General features: G+C 39.9%; 2 protein-coding genes across 7 annotated transcripts in view; one reads left to right on the top strand and one right to left on the bottom strand.

The window, feature by feature from the left end:
- ctnna2 (catenin alpha 2) overlaps positions 1–26140 on the top strand; it is a 701347-nt gene that overhangs the window by 421326 nt on the left and 253881 nt on the right. Inside the window, exon 1 of one of the 6 annotated variants that reach the window (XM_016994146.2) lies at positions 21477–21616. The exons of 4 other annotated variants lie outside the window; for them this stretch is intronic. Coding sequence is in view for 1 of the 2 variants with exons in the window: in XM_016994142.2 (XP_016849631.1) it covers positions 21835–21846 (12 nt within the window). In the remaining variant the exon portion in view is untranslated. Of the gene's footprint in view, positions 1–21476; positions 21617–21819; positions 21847–26140 lie in introns of those variants that run through there. One more of the 6 variants, XM_016994142.2, reaches the window with a different exon arrangement.
- Positions 18746–21404, bottom strand: lrrtm1 (leucine rich repeat transmembrane neuronal 1). The gene has a single exon (XM_003221838.4). It carries the CDS (start codon positions 20687–20689, stop codon positions 19121–19123), a length of 1569 nt encoding a protein of 522 aa, XP_003221886.1. The 5' UTR covers positions 20690–21404; the 3' UTR covers positions 18746–19120.

A 26140-nucleotide genomic window follows, 5' to 3' on the forward strand; every position in this document is an offset into this window, starting at 1 on the left:
ATTATTATTTTTTCTGCCCACCTGAGTTAAAACATCTTTGGACAATGTAACTACGTAGTAGAGAATCCAGTCCAAGCAAATAGCTATGCATCACCATGTTTTTCACTAAATGCTATGCTAATTTATATAAATAAATAATAATTTATAAATATATAATATATTGTATATACATATAATATTGATAATAATATTATAATGGAATACAATATTATACTACTAATAATACAATGTAATAATATTAATTATATATTATACATTAAATGTAATATTACTAATAATATTACCATATAATGATATAGTAAGGTAAAGGTTTCCTCTGACGTTAAGTCCAGTCATGTCTGACTCTGGGGGTTGGTGCTCATCTTCATTTCTAAGCCGAAGAGCCGGCGTTGTCCGTAGACACCTCCAAGGTCATTTGGCCAGCATGACTGCATGGAGCATCGTTACCTTCCCATCGAAGCGGTACCTATTGATCTACTTACATTGGCATGTTTTCGAACTGCTAGGTTGGCAGAAGCTGGAGCTAACAGAGGGCGCTCACTCCGCTCCCGGGGTTTGAACCTGGGACCTTTGGTCTGCAAGTTCAGTAGCTTAGTGCTTTAACACAATATACAATATAGTAATTTAATGCTTATATTGTACTATGCTAATAATATATTGTATGTTCATTTGATTTGTAAGCTACTTTGGGGTGAGAAGAGCGGGATATAAATGTAGTAAATAAATAAATAAATAAATGTAACATCCCTTTTTTTGGCGGGGGGGGGGTGTCTCAGAAGGGAATACGTACTCCTTATCTAACACAATTACAATTATGAATACTTGGAACTTGTCTACATGGGTTCAGTTGCCTGAACTGACTGTGAAGTCACTCCTGGCTAGCTAGAAGTCCTTATTGTAGTGTAAACCAGTTTGGCCCAGTGGTAAGGAAGTTGAGGAGATGCTCTAGAGTTTGGCCAAAATTCCAAAAGAACCGTGTAATTTGGGCACAGTATTGACAGTGGAACCAAGTCCAAGATAGATTGGGCTAGTGTCCCATTCTGTCCAGAGGAAAAGTGATGGATCAGGCCCATGATATGACCACTGCCCTACCTGGTTGCTTGGTCACCTCTGCTGTCACCACAAGGCTTCCACAATGGCCAGGGCTTTCCTGGAAGTCTGTGGCTCTCCAGCAACAGGGATGCTAAGAAGATAGTCTGGTAGGGTCAAACTGTATTTGGCCCTGTTGGACCATGTTCCGTTGGATGGCCATCTGTTCGGGGTGCATTGAATGAGATTTTCCTGCTTCTTGGCAGGGGGTTGAACTGGATGGCCTGTGAGGTCTCTTCCAACTCTATGATTCTATGTAGACTCATGCCCAGGAATCTTGGTTTAAGCCAATCTAATGGCTTAAACCAAGATTCCTGGGCAGAACAACTAACAAAGTTTCTTTGCACCTGTGGATTACAAATTACTTCCCTAGACCAGAATAGGGATGCCGAAAAAAGGACAGTGGTCCAAAGAATCCTAGATATTGAAGCCCAAAAAGACATAGCCACCCTGCCAAATTCAGGATCTCTGAAGTGGTTTGGACGCTTTAAACGTAATTTCCAGCGGTCGCTGTACCTAAAAACAGATATGCCAAGACACCTAAGAATCACTTTCACCAGGGCAAGATTCGAACAAATGGAGTACATGGAGAGATACGGCAGATTCAACCACATCCCATATGAAGAAAGATTATGTATTTGTGGCGTCCCTGAAGTAGAAAATTTGAACCACATTTTGCATAATTGTAACCTATATGAAAAAGAAAGGAAACAATATTTATGGCCTTTTATTTGCAATAAAACAAGCTGGGTTATTGAGGCCAAAACTTCATTTTTTGTTGGCCGGTTATAAGCCCACTCTGACAACAAAAGTAGTCCTGTATTTGTTTAAAGCTGCTAAAAGGAGATTGGAGTGCAGTGTATGGGAGACGAGGATAGTTGATGCATAGATCTATAGTTAAGCTACATTGGCACCAAGCAGGCAAATCACTGTATATCTGTATTTTATTTTAAGGGTACTAGATGTATATTGTATGTTGTGTTTGTACTGTCTGTTCTTGATAAGGCCAACTGGCTAATCAATAAATTGTTGTTGTTGTTGTTGTTGTTGTTGTTGTTGTTGTTGTTGTTTTTGTAGACTCATGCCTGCCACAGCTGTGGATTGAGGACAAAGTGTGTTGCTGCTCTGGACTGCCACAGGTTAAGTGAAAGAGAAGATAAGCCTTAAGTCCATTCCCAGAAAGTTAAACCTATGGATATGAAATCTCCCACTATGTTTTACTTCTCTGCTTGTTTGAATGTTAGACAGAATGTTGTTGTACAAGGAGATTTTACTTTTTAAGCTCATTTCATACAATTCTTTTTCTGTATTGCAGATGTAGAAATTCACATTAATAACACATGGCAAATGAAAATAACATATTCATGTGATTGTTTCTGTGTTCGTATAAAGATCCGTTTTTGCACTGTTTCTTTTTTTATCAAGCATACGGGGGGAGCATGGGTTTATATCAGTCAGGCGAGACCACAATGGGATTTTTTGCTATAGTATTTTATTAATGCACCTGTGCTTATCACTCATGGAAATTAAGAAGATACAGATCAACTGAGGCTTCAAAATCACCAACAACTTTTGCAATGCTGTCGTTCTTTAAATCTTTGTTAAATAGTGATTTAGAAGAAGGATATAAGGAGGATGGGACGAGGAAAGTAAGAAAAATAAATGCACACCCCTGCAAAATTTCTCACAGCCATTCCCACATGGTTTTAACATTAGATGCAAAGATGATAGTAAAGTTTTGCAAAGCCTTCTCTTGACTGATTTTATTAGATGTGTTTCAGTCCCCCAAGGATGCAGACAAAATATTTGGCACAATTTCTCCTATGGCATGACTGCTTATTTTCTTTCTATCTTAGCTGGTGAAGACTTGTGAGAGTCTGGGGAATTCAGTTCTAGACATCATCATCATCATCATCATCATCATCATCATCATCATCATCATCAAACTGCAGGAAGCCATCTCTTAAGGAGGCTATAATATGACCATTGCAAATGCAACTTTCTATCTTTCTATCCTCTTGTATTAGGAAATAGGATGTTTTCTATTTGAAATAGTCTACTTTTAGCTGAGAATGGTTGACCATTTTATTCTGGTTCATGATGAATAGGTAGACAGACAGACAGACAGATAAAAGTACCAAAATTAGCAAAAGTCTTTATCTTCTGGATGAAAAGAGCAGAGGAACAGAGAAAGGAAGAAATTGGAACAGATCGACTGATCCTTCTGTGCTCAGATCTTTGAGTACTTAAAACATAAACATCTATATTGAATCCCTGCATATTAAAATATTTTAATTTTGTGCATTGTGCTTTCACATAATTTCTGAATTAACACAAACCTAGCATGTGTTTTTCTTGGCCTCAGTCTTCTCTTCACCAGGTTGGCCCCATTATCTCTTCATGTACATTTTGTTCTCCATATCTCTTATGATCGGTGTTACATTTCTCAGAACTCAGTTCATCTTGTCTATATCCTTCTTAAAATGAGGTGGCCGGGACTGAGTTCAGAACTCCAGGTGACACCTGATTAATTTCCATTGTCTTGGAAACTACAATTCTGTTAATGTAAGCTAGAATAGTTAGTTGTCTTCTTTTTGACAGGATCATGCTGCTGGATCATAATCACAAAGTTCTTACCACATCTACTACTGCTAATCCAAGTATCTCTCATCAAATACTTGATGCTGAGAGTAAGTTGCTATGGTCAAGCAGAGATCTGAATTTTGTTCTCCTGAAGTTCTTGACTAACATTCAAACCACGACACCACATAGGAACTCTTGCTAAATTTTTCAAAGCCCTTTGTTTTTCCTGAGAGATTTGTCTTCTTTCATTCTTAATTTATTCAGGTCTGTCAACCAGGTCAATGTGGTCCTTCTCATTTCAGAAATATTGAGTATAAACTATGCACATGGAGGATAATTTTGGTTTTGGCTTTTGTTTTGAGGAATTTAGTATAAATTATGTATTATGTTATTTATTTATGAGCACATATTTATATTTATATTACATTTTATAAGTGAAACTGATTGTTTTCCATATCACTATCTATTCAGCAAGGCCAAGTTGCTACCATCTTGTTTCCTGACATTTTTATATTTACACGGAACTACTGAAGAGGGTTATCAGGGAATTTAGACCACTGTGCCTTCAGCATGCGGATGACTGTTTTAGCTTGTTTTGTTTTCCTTCTATATCCCTCGGTAGCATTTTCCTTGAAATTTTGTCCAAGGTCAACGGTGAGACTACATAAATCAAAACTCAACTCATACGAGCAAAATAGTTAATACCAGTAGATTTGCCTGCTATAGGTGTGGGCACCTTTTAGGAACCTAAGGGCCAGGTTAGAACCTGTGGTATATTTTTTCAGAAAAACAAATGTTGTTTACTGCTGTAAGCACCGGTTATAAATCGTTCTTAAGTATGTAAACATCAGTTTAATGCCACTTAACCATCAAAAATCACTTAATAATAGCTAGTACAATTAAAGACTGTTGTGAATTTTCCCTCCCATGGGAGGTTTCTAGTCCATTCAAAGCTTGTTATTTTCTTCTTGGCTGTATCGTGAGTTCAAATAGTAAGCGTAGAACTAAAGAGATACTTATCATGTTCTCAAGGAAGCTAAACATTGACTTACACACTTCATACACACTTCAGCTAGTTCTGGTTTTGTTGGTTTACTTTGTTACAATTGGAGATCATTACGTTTGGAACAATAGAGACATGGATTTTGTTTGTGCTTTTTTCCTTAGGATGTATGTCAACTAAGAAAACCAGTATGGTGTAGCAATTTGAGCATTGTGTCCTTTGTCAAGCCACACTCTGTCAGCACCAGAGGAAGGCGAAAGCAAATCCTCCCCCAACAAATTTGGCCAAGAAAACCTAACGAAAGGTTCGTCTTAGGGTCCCCATAAGTTGGAAACAGCTTGAAGGCACACAGTAACAATGTGGACTTACTATTCCCACTTTTCATAAATTTGTCTTAAGTCTCTGTTTGGTGTCTTCTTGGTGATCTGAAAGAGAGTCAATGTGTTGTCGAAGGCTTTCATGGCCGGGATCACAGGGTTGTTGTATGTCTTTCGGGCTGTATAGTCATGTTCCAGAAGTATTCTCTCCTGACGTTTCGCCCACATCTATGGCCATAGATGGAACATGGCCACACAGCCCGAAAGACATACAACAACCCTGAAAGAGAGTCTTTTACAAGTCAGCTATTCTGTCATCATGACAGCTATGGATACAGGGCTAGGTTTTAGGGAATTCAGAGGTGTCTGTCTAGGTAGGTCCCCTCCTCAAAAACACCACTTCCTTCATATACTTTATCACTGTTGACGTGGCTGTAGCTGATGTATGGTAGCCTGTTTCATTGTTATTTCCTTTTCCCATAATTCATTTTGAAGAATTTTCCTGAACTACACCTTTCCTCTCCCATGTCTGGTTCCATTTCACTCAAGGCTGTATTGAAATGAACAGAAAATGGTATCATGTCTGGCAAACTGATAATTCTAGATTGCCAGATCAGGCTTTTGGAGAATAGCTTAGTGTAATAATGGATTCGGCACATGTGCAATGATTATGGAATGGCTTCAGACTAAGAGTTTTGGATGACGTGATTTTAATATTGAATGTAATGTTTTTAAATATTAATATGTATTAATTTTAATTGATCTATTTTAAGCTTATTATGTATTTGTCAAGGCATTTAATAATTGCCATATGTAAGCCACCTTGAGACCCCTTCAGGGTAGAGAAAGGCGTGGTATAAATAGGGTAAATAAATAAACTATTTTTAATCATATTTTATTTGGTTTTATTTTTATTTGGTTTTCGTTTGTAGGCAGTCCCAAAGTTACAAACAAGATTGGTTCTGTTGTGAAGGTAGGTTCTGTTGTCAGGTTTGTTCGTAAGTTAAATTTGTATGTAAATCAGAACAGTTAGTCTTTTTAAGTGTAACTCCAGAGATAGATAGATGGATGGATGGATGGATGGATGGATGGATGGATAGAGAGATAAGCTTTGGATAGCACAGGGAAGGGTTAACACCCCTGCTGTGTTTGTTTTGCTGCCTGTGTCCCTGTTCAGAAGATTTCACCTCACTTTCTGTCCTTGTGAAAAATGGATTTTGAAAAATTTGGTTTGTTGTGGGAACAAGGATTGATGATAAAGCTTCAGTTGAGACACCTCTTCCCCATGATAACTCTTTCAGTGATGAATTTTCTTTCCTAGGGGTAAATTTCTCTTACTTCTTGTTGTCTCACCCTTATTCTTAACTATGAGCTGTTTATAAGTCAGATATTTGTAACTTGATATTTGTACAGGGAACTGACTGTATTTGCATTTTCTTTCTGCCCTGTGGCCAAATAAAACCAAATTAAATGAAGACAACAGTGGGACTATACTGTAATCACAGTGAAGACATAGAAAACATTAGCCAGTGTTTGGACGTGAAATTCTAATAATGTAAATGACATTACTCATATTTAATTGTGGTTTGTAAAATCCAGTTTTGGAATTTTGGATGTTTTAACTTATTACGTATTTTGGTCAGATGTATCTGTATGCATTTTATATGTTGTATGCCGCTTTGAATCCTACCCATGGGAGAAAAGTGGGATAGAAATTAATTAATTAATTAATTAATTATTATTAATAATAATAATAGGCCACCATATTGTTTTCCTCTGCTAAATTAACTTTTAAGCAGTGCTATAGTGCTTGGAGGGAATTAGAATGTCTTTATGTGAGATTGCCTTACAATTTAGTGGTAGAGAGAGACAGTATAATCAGAGAATTTCACAATTTGAAGGTTTCAATAATATTTTCCCCTCTGGTTTAGATTTTCTGGAATAGTGTGATCTCCACCTCTGTTAGAAATTTGTAACACATTTATCTGTGAACTATTCAGTTCCAACAATTTACTGGTCATTATCCAAATTTTTGTTTCGATGAAATAAGCATGCTAAGAATCATCCTCCTGGGGAGAAACATAGTTTATGTTTTCAAAAAGCTAACTGTTTTTTTCAGTTCCATTCTTTGATTCAACATTTGCTATCATGTAGCTTGTTCTCTGAGGATAGTGAAATACCTGGGTGGGATTTTTCTTCACCTGTAGTACAGTATCCATCACACTATTAAGGTCCTTACCTTTTGGTGTGTGGGATCGCCCATGTTGTAGACAGAAAGAATAGCTGAGCCAACATGATGGAAAGAAAAGGATGCATTAGGCGACTAAGGGTGTATATGATTGTGTTGTCATTTGAATGAAAGACTTCCTGGGTTTGTTGTTCTATCTATTTCAAGAAAGTGAGAAGACTCCACACAGAGGATCTCAATGCCCAGGCATGCTCATTCATGGGCAAATATAGCTGTCACGTAACCTGGATCTGAGCTGTAAGAACTCTTGAACGCCTACTCAATAACTACTGTAGTTTGATTTCTATCGTTCAGGTGTTTTGTTTTGGTTTGTTGGCAAGATGATTTTGTGTTCAGATTGATATGTAGGACTCAACCGATTTTTTTCACACTTTGTAATATTTGCTTCCGTGACTGTGTGTGTGTTTAAATTTATGTCACAGCATGAAGTAAATTCCTTCCAGGCGCTTGTTTCTGTTGCATCAACAATAAATAAATGCTGCTACATATAATATTCCCCAGAAGGTTCAATATAAAATTCTGGTCCTATCCCACATGGTGATAAAAATGAATATATTGTTTAGCTAAATGCAGCTTCTTATTGTCTTTGATTGTTGCAATACGGAACACAGATCTTAATTGTTTTATTATTTCTGTCATGTCTATGTCGTAATTGGCAGACATTCCTCACCCCATCCAAGCATATAGTTTCTACTAACTAAAAGGTTGCATTCTGTTGAGAAGTTACATGAAGAAAAGAAGAAAAAAAACAATTTATGATTGTGGAAAGTTGATTTGCCACATTGTTCCTGAGGAGAAGAGGGAAGATTTATGGTAGTTACTCCATCTGGACCACTGAAAAAGCAAAATTATTGTGTAATTGCATGGGAATTTTCTATGTACTAGCATGATATTGTTGCAGATAGTTACATGGCTGACATTTTCTTTGCAAAGTACAACTATTCCTTTGATTCTGTGGCTCTAATGCATCTGACTTGTTAGCTACACTTTCCTTTAGTTAAGTGGATCATTTTTAGGTTTTTTAATGAGCCTGTTATGACAAGCCTTTCAATATTTGAACTGTTGAGTTTGCCCTTTATGTTGTAACTGTTGATTTAAGGGCTAGATTTAAAACATACAAACACGATTCCAATTTGAGAGTTTGAGTGAAGAAAGCAGGGATAGGAAAGCGGAACAAGTTATACCGTTTACATGAAACTGAGACAAACTTTCAAATGCCAGAAATGTTTACTTGCTCTTGGAAAATTGTTTTGGGAAGTGATCTGAATCACCAAGGTAAATTATTTGTTAAGATACTTTAGTAGTGTGTTATGTTAAATCTTTTTAAAATGCCCAAGCGTGCAAACAGTTTTATTAACTTTTGCAAGTACTAGCTCTCTTCCCAAGTCTGTCTGACAGATGAATTACAGATATACTGTCATTAGTTTAGGCTAAGCTTCTTTATTGACAAAGATGGCAGTGCCTCAAATGATTTGTTTCAGAGCAACTTTACCTTTCTCGGATATTTGTTACTGAGGACCTACATTCAAATTCAGTCAAGACCTCAGCCAGTGTTTTTGTGTAATTGATTACACATTATCCTCAATAGGCTAGCAAACAATTGGCTGTTAATTGCTGATCAAAACCAAACATGACATTTGATCTCAAAGACACTACTAATCCCTGATAGGTCATCTATGTAGAAATACCTTCCCTCAAGAAAAAAAAAAAAACAAGACTTGGCAGATCCCTTAAGGATATGGATTCCCAAATTCTAGTCCCCCATGTATTTTGAACTTCAACTCCCAGACGCCTCAGCTGCCTTGGCCAATGACCATGGACTCTAGGAACTAGAGTCCAAAACATGTGGAAAACCAGAATCTGTCAAACACTGCTCTAGAACTCACACTCAGGACAACAGGATAGTAGGTCACCCCTTGTGTTTTTGTCCATCTGACTGAACCACTAACTTTCTTAGTTTTCAAAGGTGTCCTTTGGCCTGCACAAGATCCCACTTAGATTGACAGTCAGTTGATAGAAGCCTCCTTCTCTATGAACCTTTCCCTAAACTGTGTGTGGTCATAATTTATGTTGTATAAAAAACATTATTCTAAGTGGGTGATGTCAAGTTTCAAATTTATTTAGCGAGGAGGAGGAGGGATATCTTTTAGGGCGGAGAACCTGTGTTTTGGTGATTTTCCAAGCCACTTTCTTCCATAGTGCCATTTACACTCTCCAAATGCTTTCCATGGGTGAGACTTAAAATTAGTCTTCCCTGTTTTTGGCCTTCAACTTCCAGAAATCCTAACAGCTGGTAAACTGCCTGGGATTTCTGGGAGTTGTAGGACAAAAACATCTGGGGACCCCAGATTGAGAACTACTGCCCCAGATCCTCTTCTTCCCCTCTCCACATCTTCAGTCATTAGAGTGTAAGGAGAGCACAAATGTTTCAGCAATGCCAGTGTAATGAGTTTAATTGGATAAGACCCTTTTTTACTCATTGTATATGCTCATGCATATCCCTTGTCAGGGACTGTGTTGAAAAAACAATTGGAGATCTTCTGTTGTTAAACTATCAAAATACACTATTAGCTTCCCCTCCTCTATTCTGGAAGAGAGGAATAGGGAAAGAACAAAGGAGCACTTCTTGAAAACTAGCACAGAGGAGTAGAATATGCAAACCAGGAAGATTGTGTGCTTAGTCACTAATGTTATCAGTCAAGCATAATTTAAGTCCACGCCATCTTCATTAAGATGAGAGGTGGCTTAGATAAAACACCATACTCATTATTAACCTGTTGCAGTTCAAGATGGCTTTTGTTTGAGAATTTGGTTACATGATCATAAGGAAGGTGTTTCTCTCCAAGTCTGTTCTCAAAGTAGCAACATCTATGGATCTGAGAAATTATTTAAAATTAATCATCTCTAATAGTTCAAAAGGATTTGATTATCTACTGTATCAGAAGCTACAGCAGAGCTATAGAAGAAGCAACAAGGTTAGTTTTCCCTAGTCAGTTTCTTACAGTAGATTGTCAATAGGAGTTTTTGAAAGGTTCCAATGAAGCCAAATTAAAATTTTGGAATTGACACTAGGTTGGAATCCAGCTACATGTGGATTCAAAAGATTAGCTTCCTCCAAGATGGCACAAAGTCAGTCCATTGCTCCATAATCAGGTTCGTTCCAAACCAAGACATTTCAGAGGTGCCAGTTTTTAAGAATACCAGCAAAGTTTGTCAGGCTTGGATCCAGAAACTAGCTTTATGTGCAGAAATTTGGGACAGATTATGGAGAGCCAAACATTTATAACCCCCAGATTTTTATCTGCCTTAGATTTACCGGTAAGTGAAAACTAAAAAAAAAGACTTGATTTGAAGAGTTGCATCTAGAACAATTTCCTGATTTGAGATGTGACCATCAGGACTTTCCCAGCTTGCATTTGGTCTGGCCTAATTCCTGAACTACTTTGGAAGGCAGTCAGGGCATCCACATATTTTCCCCTTGGAATAAGCAAAAATGTATCAGTCAAGTGTCTTTTAGGTGGTGAGAGCTCATTTGAATGCCAGACTCCTCTGCCCATCTTTTAGTGTATGGGATTATGGGAAAGATACCTAATTCTTTTCATCCCAGGGCACTAAGAATTGAGAAATGTCAGCTGTTATATGCTTGTTTGCAATATAGACTTTCACCCTCATTTTATATGTTTCTGTATGCCTTCGTATTGTTTCATATTTATGGAGATCCTACAGTGAGGTTATTGCAGGGTTTTTGGAGGGAGCAAGATTTTTTAGAGGGAGGTTTTCCTTTACCTTCTTATGAGGCTAAAAAAGTATGACTTGCCCAATGCCATGTAGTGGATTTCCATGACTGAGTGGGGATTCAAATTCTGGTCTCCAGAGTTGTAGCCCAACATTCAAGCCACCACATCATGTGGGAAAAGACTATTTACAGCATATTTTACAATTGAAATGACTCTTCAAGTTGTCAATAAATTTCACAAAGTTCCATATAGTTCAACATAATTGCAATAGATTGCATCATCCCTTCCTTATGTCTGATGTTGTGTTGTTAATTTCAGAAGAGTGTCATTTTCATAATTTATTTTTCTTCTGATGAACACTCATGGATCCATGAATAGCATAACTTCTCTCCTCTGTGTGCGTGTATAGAACTTAAAGATAGAGATGGGTGTTATACATAGATGGATGAATGGCTAGGTAGATGGAGGCAAGTATGAATAGATGGATACATCCTGGATATATGGATAATTATAGGAATATCTAGTTAGGTAAGTAGATTGATGGATGGATGGATGGATGAAAGACAACTAAACAGGACCACCATCTGGATAAGATATCTACTGACAAAGTACATGTCCTAAGATGGTGCATTTACAATTTATACATGTAGCCCTTATAAATAATATTTTTTCCCCTTTAGAAATGCCATTTATTCATTTGAAATTCATACAGTCAGTGAACTAAAATGCACATGTTTACTCAACTATGGTTTGTGAGATCTTTGCTTTTGGATGGCAGTCAATATGTGTGGCATCTCTCCATGCTGCAGACCTGGAGAAAGGCTGAGCCAACACAATAGAAAGAGGCCACCGGGTGTGTTTATGATTGAGTTGTAACATGAATGAAAGTCTTCCTGGGTTTATTGTCTTATCTGTGGCAGAGCTGAATTATTTCGAGATGAAGAGAGATAGGGAAGTGCAAAATGTCCCATGGGACTGGAAAACTCTGTCACACTCCACTCCTTTCCCCTCTTCCACATGACTGTTTACATTTGCCATGTGTCTGTTTTTTTAGTTTCTTCTGGACCTCTTTTTTCTTCTGCCTTCCCTGCATCAACCCAGCCATTCTGGGATTGCAAAGTAAACATGTTACCTTATACTGTTGTGCAGGTTTCCCTGCTAGTGTTGCATTTTGAAGGCTAGCAGTATAATTGACAATGGTGCAAAACATAAGAAGCTGTTGGGGGAAATTCAGTTATTTCTCCCATCTTACTATATTGCTGAAGGTTTATTGACATATATTATATAAGACAACACATAAGGGGGGGGGGGGAGACAAAATCAGTTCTGCCCAATTGTTTAAGTTTGCTTCCTCTTCATGATCAATTTTTGTTCATCTCCGGGCTATGGCGCAGGCTGTTGAGCAACCAGCTGCAACAAATCACTCTGACCAAGAGGTCATGAGTTCGAGACCAGCTCGGAGCACCGTGTTTGTCTTTGTCTTTGTTCTATGTTAAGGCATTGCATGTTTGCCTTATATGTGTAATGTGATCCACCCTGAGTCCCCCTCGGGGTGAGAAGGGCGGAATATAAATACTGTAAATAAATAAATAAATAAATAAATTTTCTCTAAAGCAGCACTAAAAGGGAAGGGGATTGATAGTGTTATACCCTGTTGATGTCACAGAGATGTGATGTTTTGGTTTGAATCTAGGCTTATTGTTACACTATGATAGTCTTCCTTGCATAGGGCTTACAGTGGAAAACATGTCATATGTGAAGTGACACATTGCATCTGATGAAGTGGGCTTTGGTTTGTGAAAGAGTATCCTACATAAAATATGTATGTCTTTGAGGGTACTATTTAATTAGTTCTTGCTCTGTAAGCCTTGAGTAACACTAGTTGTTGTTGTAGTGGTGTGTCTTCAGGTCATTTCTGACTTAAGGAGTCCCTAAGGCAAATCTGTCAAGTGATTTCCTTTGCAGGATCTGTTCAGGGAGCTTTGTCTTTGCTTCCCTCCAAAGCTGAGAGACTGAGACTTGCTCTTGGCCACTCAGTAGGTTTAATGCAACCACAACTTGATGCCCATGTGTTGAACCAATCGGGACTATTTTAAGTACTCTTACATTGCTTGCCTTTTGGGGGGGAGAAAAAAACAACAACAGGATTTATGCACATTTGTAACATGTTCTCATAAAAACTGGTCAATCAGAAAGGTGTCCCCACTGACACAAGTCTGGTGCAGTTTGCATGGGATCTGGATAAGCTCATTCTTACCCTACAGCTCGTTTCTCTCTCTCGCTCCCTTTGCTACTTTATTTTTCATTAAATATCAAAGAAATTTCAAAAAAGAAAAAGAAAAGAAGCAACCCACCCCTCCTCCTTTTTCCCTCCTCTTGAAATTAGAGTGTTATGGATGATCGATACTAGAGAACAAGAACAAGAAGAAAAATTGGTCTAAGCGGCAAAGAAAAGGGGAAAGCGTGTGTTATTGAATACAAAAATGGCACCATCTTCTTAATAACAAAGAAGGGGAGGGCACGTGCCTGTGATTCAGAAAGCCTCACCAGATTTCACAACAAATGCAATCAAGATGCAACTCCATTTTTAAAAAATCACTGTTGTATATAGAACTCTGATAAGAAGGTCCAATGGCACCTTCTTAATGCTATGCCAGGTATGGATATGATCAAGCCTGAACAAAAAGATATATTGAGACATCTTTGTGTCTGCAAATAAATCATCCATGGGAAGAGGACAATAAAACCACTGTTTTATATCCCTTTATCTCTCCTTCCCTTGGTTTTCTGGTTGCTTAAGTAAGGCCCTTTCCACACAGCTGAATAAAATCCCATCTTATCTGCCTTGAACTGGGATATATGGCAGTATGGACTCAAATAACGCAGTTCAAAGCTGACCTTGTGGGATTTTCTGCCTTGATATTCTGGGTTATATGGCTGTGTCAGAGGGCCCTAAATTGTTCCTAAGAGTGAATGAGCTAAAGCCAGTTGAGTCCAAGTGGGTTCTGTTGAGCTTCACTTTGGTAACAATGTATCTTTAGCTATATGTATCTTCTTCCTCAAGAGCAACAAGCCAGCAAGCCAAAAGATTCTTTATACAGTAGAGTCTCACTTATCAAACACTCGCTTATCCAACATTCTGGATTATCCAACACATTTTTGTAGTCAATGTTTTCAATACATCGTGATATTTTGGTGCTAAATTTGTAAATACAGTAATTACTACATAGCATTACTGTGTATTGAACTACTTTTTCTGTCAAATTTGTTGTATAACATGATGTTTTGGTGCTTAATTTGTAAAATCATAACCTAATTTGATGTTTAATAGACTTTTGCTTAATCTCTCCTTATTATCCAACATATTTGCTTATCCAACATTCTGCTGGCCTGTTTATGTTGGATAAGCGAGACTCTACTGTATTTTGGAGGGTGGGGGGAGTGGGGTTACAAGTAACCAGGACAATTATTTCATTTTCTGCCTTGCAACAAAAAACATAATTTGATGTTTCTTGCAACAACTGTAGGTGATATGCCAATATCTTTGTATGAGTTCAATTTGCTTATTCTGCAAGGTGCCACTCAATCAAATTGTCATGTTTTAAAGGTTTTAAACCCTACTTGAGTGTCATCAATGAACTCCTAGGAGGCAACTTAGGGATGGTGCAGGTGATATGGGTTGAACACACCCCACTGAGTTGTTGTGTTTGTACAAAAGAAGGAGAGGATGTGATCTGGAGTTCTCACCATGGCAAGAACATATCTAAAGTATAAATTGATTTAGCTGTCCAGGTTTCTCCTTTGGGCTTTTCCAGACAGGCCCAATATCCCAGCATCTGCTTTAAACTGGATTATATGAGTCCACACTGTCAAATAAACCAGGATAAACAGAAACCCTTGGATCAGATCCTGGAATATTGGATCTGTCTGGAAGGGCCCTTGGAAACCCCTGGGATTTGAAACTGGTTGTTTTGGTTATGGTTGCTCAGGGTCTTCCATAGTAAGAGCTCAGTGCTACTACACTGAGCATTCCTTGGAGAAAACTGTGAGCAGTTGTGTTACATTCCCTACATATCTTTGAATCCCTCTGCTTCTTCTACAAACATTTCACAACACCCCTAAGTGATATATCTAATAATATTGATACAAATAGTAAAACATCTTCTTATTGCAAACTTATTCTGCTGCAAAATATAGATATAGATTTTTTGTATTGCTTGGTCCTTTTCTCTGACTTGCCTGAAACATATCCCCCTCCATGCAACACATACCATGGCACTTCTGTGTTTTTCCTTAAGCATTTCAACCCTTCTCTCCATTGCTCCCTCTGTGTGTTTACACTCACGGCCTCATGCATTTGGCTTCCCTACTCCTTCCTCCTCTCTCTCCTCTTGAATTTGTCACTATCTCTCTCTCTCTGCTATCTGCTCTCTGAATAAGTTTGCCCCCATTGCTTACTGGAAAGGCCTTTGATATAAGTGGGGCTTTGTTCAGCATCCCTTGCCTAGCAGAGGAAGGCAGGCAAAGGGATGTGGGTGGACATGACTAGTCTTCCAACGGGAAGAAAATGCTTCCTGAGTACCTTTGCCTGCTTGCCATGAAAACACCATTCCTAGAAAATGTTTCCCAATTTCTTCCTTTCATTGCTGCCCAGGATCTGCTCCTCAGGCTGCTAGGGGAAAGATTGCTGTTGCTGTGCATAGTGTGGTTCCCACTTGCTTGGTTACTCATGCAGTTACTTACTCCTCACAGTAAATACAAAAGGTGAAGCCTTAGGCACTGGGTCAGATTTCCTCTGCATTTTCTGTATGCAGACCTATATACAGAGTGCCATATATCTAAGCCCTGTAAGGTAAGGATTACTAGGAAGGCTTTTTTTAGTGGAAAGAGATGATTGGGGTGTCAAGAGTGCTACACATGAACTATGAATGCAGTGGTGTTCAATCAGATCACTGGCAACTGCCTGGAAGAAGGGTGGAAATGACAGCAATCTTACTTGTACTGCAGGATATTAATATAGGTCCACTTGGTCTGCTGTTCTTTATTTATTTCTCATGCAAACTTCTACAGAATCCCAGAAGCAGCTTAATGGAGCCTTGCCTCCTTCCCTGTTTTCCCCTAGTGACACAGATTGAGCCCTCGCTGCCAGAAAGACTAGTTAGGCTGCAGACTATTTGCAGGTTGCTTTGGCATTCCTCCCGCACAATGACATTTTCTAGGTATCCCGTTTTGCATTTTGTTTCCTTTTTATATCACTCATCACCCTCCGATTTTTGGAGAGGTGCCCAAAAAGTAACTGGTAATTGTTTCCTTAAGTGAAATAACAAAAGTGCACACTCTGCAAAGCACTTCACCTTTCCAAACCGGAGTATTAATTCCTTTTAGCATCGGCTGGGGCTGCCAGCTTATGTTGCAAAATTGCAGAGGAGCAAATAGATTGCAAAGCCTTCATTTAAGAAGAAGTCGCTTACAGTACCTGAATTTAAATTGCCATTTTAATAAGGAGCAAAGCTATTTTCCTTTTTTTTTATCTGCTCAGAAGTGCTGTTACTCAGAAAGGTAACATTTCAACCTGCGTCTCTGTCCATCTGCATATCATTACAAATACCATTTCTCCCCCTCCAGACTCTCTCAGATGTATGCAGGGAAGCAATGCAGCTCTTTGGAACCACCCCCAGCCATCACATCACATCACAACAGGGCTCCCAGAGAGGTGATCCATCATTCTTGAGAGAGATTGGATAGATAGGTACATATCCATTCCACTGTCTAAATTGGGAATCTCATTGCACATGCCATCGCAATAAATGTTTTTACAGAAGAAGGCTTTCATGCTAGGCTTAGGCATGAGAAGCATAGGATTTTGGAGAGTATTTGAACAAAAACAGTGCTACTATGCACCTTAGTGGGTGCTCTCCAAAGAAGGCTATTTTTAATCTGCACCGTTTCCTCTTAACTTAGCATTGAGGAGGGCAGTAGGCTAGCTGTTTCAAAATGAACAAGATAGTGCTATCATAAAGCCTCTCTCCCAGCAAGAGCCAAAACCTCTAACCCAAGTCGAACAGGGACATTTCATATTGATGTGGGGCTTTCCAGTGGAAACCCATCCTTTTCCAGAGCTAGGAGCCATCTCTATCAGTAACAGATTTTGGTTGCCTTCTGGATGTGTTATGGAAGTGGCCCAACCAAATAAACATTCAGACCATTTCTTTTGAGGCAAGGGGAAGGGACTTGTTGAAGAAGCTCTCAGTTTCACATTTGTCAGGGAAAGTGAATCAGGTTTAGTTCTTGCCTCCTGTGTTTCTTATCCACCTCTTCCTCCTGTTCATCCTCCCCTCCATTCCTTGTTAGCTCCTTGAAGCGGGCATCGCTTGTCAGCTTCATACCTTTATTTGCTTCAAAGCAGTGACATTTTGAGTTAATTAAATGCAAGGTAATCCCCTGGCATTTGCTTTTGTCACTCATGGAATACAGGTGTGTGTGAGAGGGAAAGTGTGTGCTCTAGCAAATCCTGTGTGTATCTTATTTTTTTTAAAGTCAACCTTATGCTTGTGAGTAAGTCAGTGTGTGCATCTGTGTGTGAGAGAGAGAGGAGGAGGAGGAGGAGGGGGAGAGAAAGGGATGCACCTTCCCGGTTGTGCGTTTTCAAAAGAACACATATTGTCGAGGCCCACGGGATGTTATAAAAGAACACTTGATGGATTGGTTGCGTGCCGTGGAGGGGAGTAAGTTCTAAATTTGGGTAGAGGGGGCAGTGAGAGGCATTTGTTTTTAGAAGAGGACAGGAACAGAACACTGGTGTGGGTTTCTTAGCAAGTTTTACTCTCAGCATTAAATGAGATGCACACCAACAATACATGGAACAGGACGAATGCATGTCTGGCTTGTGCACCACCCACCTCACATATTGACCGATATGTTTTGAACATCCAGGATGCATTACTCCTCTGTTCCCCAGTGACTTGCTATGTCTGCTAGTGGTTATCTTTTAACCATCCTGTGCCCAAAGGTTGCTCTCCATATTATACTAAAGACTGTCTCCTGAATAATCCCCCTCCCATACACTTCCAGCCAAGAGAAAGAGATTGGTGACAATGTAGGTGTTGTAAATGGATCTCTGCCGTCCCTCATTCCTCAGAGCTCTATAGGGCACAGAATTATGATTGTCTTGGCTATGGAGGGCTACTGCATAAAACAATGTAGGCAAGAGGGAACAATATGGGAACTAAAATAAACCTATGAGGAATGTGGGGCATCAGGAGAAGAATTGGAAAATAGGTTTCCTGTTGTTTTGTTCATCCCTCACCCTGGAGCACCAGTAGAGATGATGTGGTGAGGACCATTTTGATGCAAGATGAGAGAGAGAGACTGCATTTTGGGAGGGGAGATGGTTTCTTACAGCAACTTACAGGGAAGCCGTGTTTTCAAGCCCTCTACAGATATGACAAATGACATAGCTGCCATTGGGACTCAAAGCTTCACTCATTAAACCGAACCCCCTGTAGAAAATATCCTGATTTTTTCAGGTAGCATTAGAGAAAAAGGAAGAAACACTTCTCAATGCCACATTTTAAAATTCAACAGTCACGATACAACTCACCAAAGCATTATCAAGTCATCAAGCTAAATTCAAGCACATCTTTCAATATGGCTTATTGGCAAACAAGGTTTCGTAGCTTTACTTTACATCCGTGAGAAGAATTAACAGCATGCTTCCCACCCTGTCCCTGGATAGATTAACAATTCAGGTAATGTACACCAGGCTATGAAAATTGTAAATGCTATTTTGCTTTTATTTTAAACATATTTTTTGTTGTTCTTTTACAAAAAAAAATCAATAATTGGTACTTTTCTTTACACTCTTGGAATTTTTTTCTGAATCTTTAGAGATCTTTAAAGAGAGCTGTTATGTGAAATAGCTTATCTCTTTTTTGAAAGTTGAATGTCTTGAAGGTATTAAGCCACAGTAAAGCTAAAAATATCAAGTCTTTTTGGACAGCTCCTCTCTTTCTTTCTTTTTTTAACAATTCATCAAAGATGGGCATTGGTAAGCAACAGTCAACCCTTATCCAACTGTCTTTTTATGTGCCCACTGCTATTTGGTTGTACACTCAGTTAAATCCCCCACCGGAAAAGAGTTAAATCACACCTCACATTCCCTTGCTGGCTGCTGGTGGCAAGTACAGGATCCATACTCATTAATGATCACCAGAGCGCCTTCAATGTGGTTGGGTTTGTAATCAACATAATACTCCTGGGCTGACATTGCAGCCATTTGATGCATGGTTTGTTTTTGTTTCTGCTTTCTACGCTGTGTCACAAAACACTGTCTCAGTTGCCTAAGACTGGCTGGGAAACACTTCCATGAAACGTACAACACCAAAACCACTATGAGGAAAGAGAAGATGAGGGCCATGGTCCCCGTCACCACCTTGTGAATCTGAACCGCATTCTCTGGATTCTCGTTCACTATAGTTACCGTGACGGCATTTGTCGTTCTGTCCCCTTCCGTGTCCTGCATGTCGTAGTTGACAGTGGCAGGGCTGTAGCTGAACATTTGGTCACTGTTGTTAGCTATAGCAGACAGCAGGTTGACATCACTCGTGGGGTCTGTTGCGTCTTCACACAAGTGAAAAGCAAACACTGCATCTAAGACATCCTCACCCTGTGCATACTCAGGGGTGGCACACAGTAGGTTGCTGTCATAGCGGCCTTTAAAGTTGCTCAGCCAAGAGGCCAAGGCACAAATGTTACGGCCACAATCCCAGACATTTGAAGAAAGGCTGATGCTCATGAGGGACTTCCAGGAGTTGAGGATGCGTGGATGAATGTAGGTGAGTCGATTAGAATCCAGCTGAAGGGACTGGAGATGAGGTACACTTTCAAAAACGTGAGGTTCCATATATTCGATCTCGTTGCCCGAGAGGTCCATTTTTTCTAATTTCCATATCCAGTCCAAGGAGTTCACCACGATAGTGACCTTATTCCTCCGTAGGCAAAGGGAGTGCAAGGAGATGAGCCTCGGGAAGTGGGCCAAGTTCACTTTCACCAGGTCATTGTGCTCAAGGTGTAACTCGGTGAGTTTGAACAAGCCTGCAAACGAGTTTCGAGCCAGGCTTTTCAACTGATTGTATCCTATGTCCAGAAATTTGAGGCTGCGGCAGTCCTGGAAAATTCGGACGGGCACGAACTTGATGGCGTTGGACCGCATGTGCAAAGTCGTCAGCTTCCGCAAGCCATGGAACAGGTCCGGCTCCAAAGCCTGCAGATCATTGTAGGATAAATCCACACTGCGCAGGTTCGGCATGGGCCGGAAGGTGGTGTTGGGCAGTTGTGTGATTTTGTTGGAACTCAGAGTGAGTTCTTTAACTCTCCGCAGCTTTTGAAAGGCATTTCCCTCCACTGAGCAAATGTGATTGTGATCCAGATAGAGCCACGTGAGTTGCATTAACCCTGTGAACTGTCCATCATGCAGCTCAGAGAGGCTGTTGTACCGCAACGACAAGCCCATCACGCCCGACAGGTTGTGCGGCATCTCTGTGAGATTGAGCGATTCGCAGTACAAAAGCCTGCCCTCACACCGACAGAGCTGCGGACACCCACTATTCACAGCTGGAAGCATTTTGAAAAAGAGACCCAGTGTACACAGGATCCACCCCGGGGGCTTCCTCAGCAGCCAGTTTAAACAGACACCGATAAGAAGGAAATCCATTAGCAAGAATATCCCCAAATGTGCTTGAGAATGTCCATTGAATCTTTTGTTCGTCAGTTTCCTTTCTTGCACGAATTCTACATCATATTGTATGTAAAACAGGGGACGAGGGGATGGGGACGAGGCAAAAATAAGAGCATCATCGGGCCAAGTATTTCACTTTGGAGATTTGTTTAAAAGAGAAAAAAGAAAACCACATGCAGCAATCTGTACAGCATTAAAGTTCAGAGACATTCAAAAGGTACAAGGGACTCTGTCCATTTTAGATGTTGCAGCAAAGAACAAAACAATTAAAAAAATCTCTCTCTCTCTTCATGAAAGAATGAAATTAAAAAGTGTCTTACCCACCCTTTTCCAGAGAGTGACAACCTCCATTCAGCGGCTTCCTTTGTGTTTGGACTTAATTATATGCAGAGCTTAAAAAGAGCTCTCTGTTGCTACAAATTCTGTCTCTTTCAGCTTTCTGCGAGGCTGGCAGGCTCACAATGTCTCACTTTGCTCCGTCTCAAAGGGCGAGAGGCATGTCCAGCTAGCTCTTTTAAAAAAAATACCAAGAAAAAAGAAAAAAAATAAGAAAAAATTGGTCCTCCCTTATTTTTAAGCTGACTCCCAGGACCTTCAAGTTTCAGAAGTATGGGCATAAGGGTTGATCTTCATTCCTTCCTTTCTCCCTCTCCCCCTCCGTCCTTTTTTCCTCTGCAGTTAATACTGTGACGTGGGGAGCCGGAGAGGAGGGGGGGGCAAAAAAAATGAAAGCAAGAAGCCCCTTCCAAAACTCTTTACTTAACGGCTCCCCAGGATTTGACCATCTCTTTAATGTCCATCATTGGAGACGAGCAGCAACCACCTCTCTACTCCACTGAGACCACAGCGTACAATTCATTCACTGACCGGACCGGCTAAAGATGGCTTTATTTCCCAATCCTGGTGCGCTTTGCTTGTTAGAAGATGCTTAGAGCAGAGAGAGAAACAGAGAGGGAGAGACAGAGACAGCACGCATCCCTTCCTTCCTTCCTTCGTTCCTTCCTTCTTTCCTTCCAGCGGAGCAGTATGTAGCTACAGCATGCAGAGGCACCTAGCGCTCACTGAGTGTCGTAAGCTGTTCATGATTGTATGCCTGCGCCGTGCTTCGCAGACATGGGCAAATGGAAAAAGGGGTGGGCATTAAAAACCAACATTTTAGTGAACCAGTAAAAGAATATATGTTCTCTGATGAAATGGAAAACACTTTAAGCCCTTCTCGCTGTTACTCAAACACACACACACACACACATGCACACACAAACCGACAGCTACAGCGGCAAGATAATACTAAGGAGGACCTTATGACAATTACGATCCTCTTTCTTTTCTTTCCCCTTCCTTTCTATAGACGAGGTCTCTAAGGCACCTAGGGATTCAGATTGGGATGGGCAGACCTGTCCGGTTTGCGGACTTGTGCAGGAGGGAGATCTACAAGGATGACCTTTGGATTATACCCTCTTGTTGGATATGGTGTTTTGACTTCTCAGTGCATTTGATTGAGAGAGGTGCAATGCATGCACTCTGTTTGACTCCTCATTTTGGCATTACTGGGAGAGTGAAGCGTTTGTTTTTTTGCTGTTGTGCGTGTTTGTGTGCTCCCTTGCTCTTGCATAGCCAAAAGTGAGGCTGTTGCGACAATGACCGGGTTGGTGTGTGATTGAATACTGCTTGGCTTCCTTATTCTTCTGCTTAAAGTGTTTTTTAAAAAATACTGAGTCCTATGTGCTGCAGCATACAAAAGGTTATTCATGTGTTTAGAATGCTGCATTTATGAATCGATCGACCATGTAGTTTAATTCTGCACTGTGAGTGTGTGTGTGTGTGTGTGCAAATGCCAGTGTCGGTGAGGGGAATTAGACCTTCAGCTTTCTAAGACTGTGCTGCTATTTGGTTAAATGGACCAAAGAATGCCTGCCTGTTAATTTTCAGCCATCATTAGCTATGGAAAGGCCATTGTTAACAGTCATTTTTTGCCTCCTTCACAGACTTGGGGAACAAGTGCTGCTCTGTTGCCAGGGAACTGCTTTCTGATCTTTTGCCCATTTTTGAAAACATCCATGAAAGTCTACATCTGCCCAGTGGTTTTGGAGCAGACAGTTGTTGCCTAAATCTCCTGAAATTATCTGTCTTGCATATTTTAATTATTCTGCAGAATGTCAGGCTTGTGTCTCCGAAGACGACAAAACCGAGTCTTCTTTTTTTGACTTGGGCTAGGATATTTGTTAGTTTCTCAAGTTCTTGTGTGAATATGCTCAGATGCATGCATGCCTTCAGCACCCAATGGTAAACAGGGAAGAAGGTGAAATATGTGAAAATTTCCATTCCAGGAACATCCTCTCACAGTCTCTACCTGTGGGAAATATGACCAATGAAAAGGGACTCGTTCTGGCTAACTATCAAGTTCATAACATGGATGTTTTATTTTTGTTTCCTAAAGCTCAACCTGACCTTTTCAGCAATTCTTTCTTGTGCCTGTTAGTATGTATATCTGGATATTTTAGGATAATGCTGGATTCCTTCTCACATGTCTCTTTATTTTTTTTTGGGGGGGGGGGGCATTTGGGGGAGGTAAGGTGGAAGACTCCTCCTCTTCTCCCTCCTCCTTTTATCCTCCTCCTCCTTCCCTTCCAGCATTTTTATTCCCTGTGCAGGCATTCCTGTGGCACCGGATTTACCCAGAGGTGACAATGTCCACAAACTAGTAGAGGAGAGGCAAAAGGAAGCACAACAAAATGCATTGCCAAAGGCTTAATGGGTACACTGGGCTGTAATGAGTAAGAGTACAGATTGAATTTCAGCCATAGACATTTAGGACTTATTGGCACTCTAGAGCATCTGAATAATCACCATGCCATTTCCAAAGGGTTTGACCATCCTTTGCAAATAGCTATGCAGTATTTTTTCCTTCTCTTTTAAAAAAGCCAAAAATAGAAATAATAGTGGTGTGCTTGTGTGTGAAATAGTCTATAGGATACCTTAGTTGATATCTGGGTTTCTGGACATTCGGTTGGGTTGGGGCATAAGATGAAGACGTTGCTCCCTCAAAATTCTCTGCCTTCAGTTTCCAAAGTTCTAGTATCACAATACAGTAGAGTCTCACTTATCCAAGCTAAACAGGCCGGCAGAAGCTTGGATAAGCAAATATCTTGGATAATAAGGAGGGATTAAGGAAAAGCCTATTAAACATCAAATTCAGTTATGATTTTACAAATTAAGCATCAAAACATTATGTTATACAACAAATTTAACAGAAAAAGTAGTTCAATACGCAGTAATGTTATTTTGTATTTACTGTATTTACTAATTTAGCACCAAAATATCACAATATATTGAAAACATTGACTACAAAAATGGCTTGGATAATCCAGAAGCTTGGATAAGTGAGACTCTACTGTACTTTAAAATTTATGTTCGCATTTATAAACTAGACACCCAAAGAAAAGGGACAGGCAAGGAAAGAGATGTTTGGCATTTATAAAAATAGTGTAGACACCCAAAGAAAACACAACATATAGTGCTCTGAATGGTTTCCAGTGTCTTACTCTGCAATGCTTGAAACTGGGAGAGTGAAGGAAAACTGCATGGCAGTGGGAGGGGGGTATTATGTGGAGCTATGCCCCTCCCCAAATAATCCTCAAAATGCCATTTATTGGTCTTTTTAAAACAAGTGTGATATGTTCAGATGGCTGGAAAGAAGGGGGTAGATGTTGGAACAACTGGCTAAAACAATAATCAAAATGTAAGGTACATTATAAGACGAAGTGCATTAAAGCACTAAGCTGCTGAACTTGCAGACCGAAAGGTCCCAGGTTCAAACCCCGGGAGTGGCGTGAGCAGCCGCTGTTAGCTCCAGCTCCTGCCAACCTAGCAGTTCGAAAACATGCCAGTGTGAGTAGATCAATAGGTACTGCTCCAGCGGGAAGGTAACAGCGCTCCATGCAGTCATGCTGGCCACATGACCTTGGAGGTGTCTACAGACAATGCCGGCTCTTCGGCTTAGAAATGGAGATGAGCACCAACCCCCAGAGTCAGACATGACTGGACTTAACGTCAGAGGAAACCTTTACCTTAAGGTACATTATAGGACATCACTCTTTTGGTTTGTCTAGGTCAGGGCTTCTTAAACTTTTCCATCCCTTTTCTCCCAAGAAATTTTATGTGACCCCATAATAGGTAGGTAAGTATATAAAATAAGTATAAAAATCAAACATTTACTCGTAATACATCAGCATCTGTACAGCTCGCCAAACAGGCTGTTTTTCTTTTCTTTTTGTCGAATACAGCTGAAGAATTTTCTGCAGAGCCCACTGTAAACACTGCATGTTGTTGCTAACAGATTTGTGTAAATGGGTAGCATTCAAAAAACTTAATGTTACTACTTTTGTGATACCAACATTGAGCTAAGGGGAATCCAAGGTGTTATCTCCTTCTTTGAGGGGATTTATACATATTCTGGATGGCCATCTATCAGGAGTGCTTTGATTCCTTCATGGCCAAGTGTTGGCCATTGTGGTCTCTTCCAACTCTCATAGAATTAGAGTCTGTGATTCTGTGAAATGTGGGCATATTACATACAAATAGAGCATTGAGATTGATAAATTATCGTTAAGATAGGGTTCAGTGTTTGATCACGAGAGATCTAGATTTTAAATTCCTGTTCACCCATGATTTTGAGAAAACCATTTTATCTTCCTATCTACCTGAGTATATAGTCACCTGGATTTTGCACATCATAGAGCCATTGATGAACAAAAGAAGAAACATAAAGCACCCCAGACACAGACAGATTCTTGGCAAAATGTAAATCCTCCTTGCTTCTCATGGGACATAAAGGACCTGACACCCTGATAAAAATCCTCCTTACATGAAGGAGCTTGCCACTGAGGACAAAAATTCATATTACATGAAGTCACGTGTAATTTCCCTCCAGTATTGTAGTTTGAATTGGGGGGATGTTGCCACAGGAAGCTGAAACACAGCAAGGAAGGCAAGGCAAAGGTGGTTTTCAATCTCTTCTCCTATCCAATGTCTAACCTTTAGCACACACATGCATCAATTTGTGGACTTTTTCATTTGTTTTAGTTGAGGAAAAGTCTTATGGAGCTGCATCTTTTCTTCACAGGGACAAAGGGACAGCTAAGAGCAGTTTGAGATGATAAAAATCCAACATCCAAAAATCCTAATGTACTGACCATTATCTTCCATTTCTGGCTGAACTCTCTTTGAGCTGCTTCCCCCCTCCCAAAAGCCCAGAGAAACACAAAACATACTTTAGCAGAAAACTATATAGAATTCTCTCAATTGTCCTTTTCTTTCTCAAATACTCTAAGGAACCATATTTGTTTGCATAGAACTACAACAATGTTCTTTGAGGCATAACCCGTTTTCAGGTTTCAGTGTATTGCAACACTTCTTTAGTCTTACAAC

Source organism: Anolis carolinensis, chromosome 5, assembly GCF_035594765.1.
Source record: "Anolis carolinensis isolate JA03-04 chromosome 5, rAnoCar3.1.pri, whole genome shotgun sequence".
Classification (NCBI taxonomy): domain Eukaryota; kingdom Metazoa; phylum Chordata; class Lepidosauria; order Squamata; family Dactyloidae; genus Anolis; species Anolis carolinensis.

Bases quoted from the DNA above. Each gene is read 5' to 3' on its own strand.
- lrrtm1 (XM_003221838.4), bottom strand. From the start codon at position 20,689: ATGGATTTCCTTCTTATCGGTGTCTGTTTAAACTGGCTGCTGAGGAAG.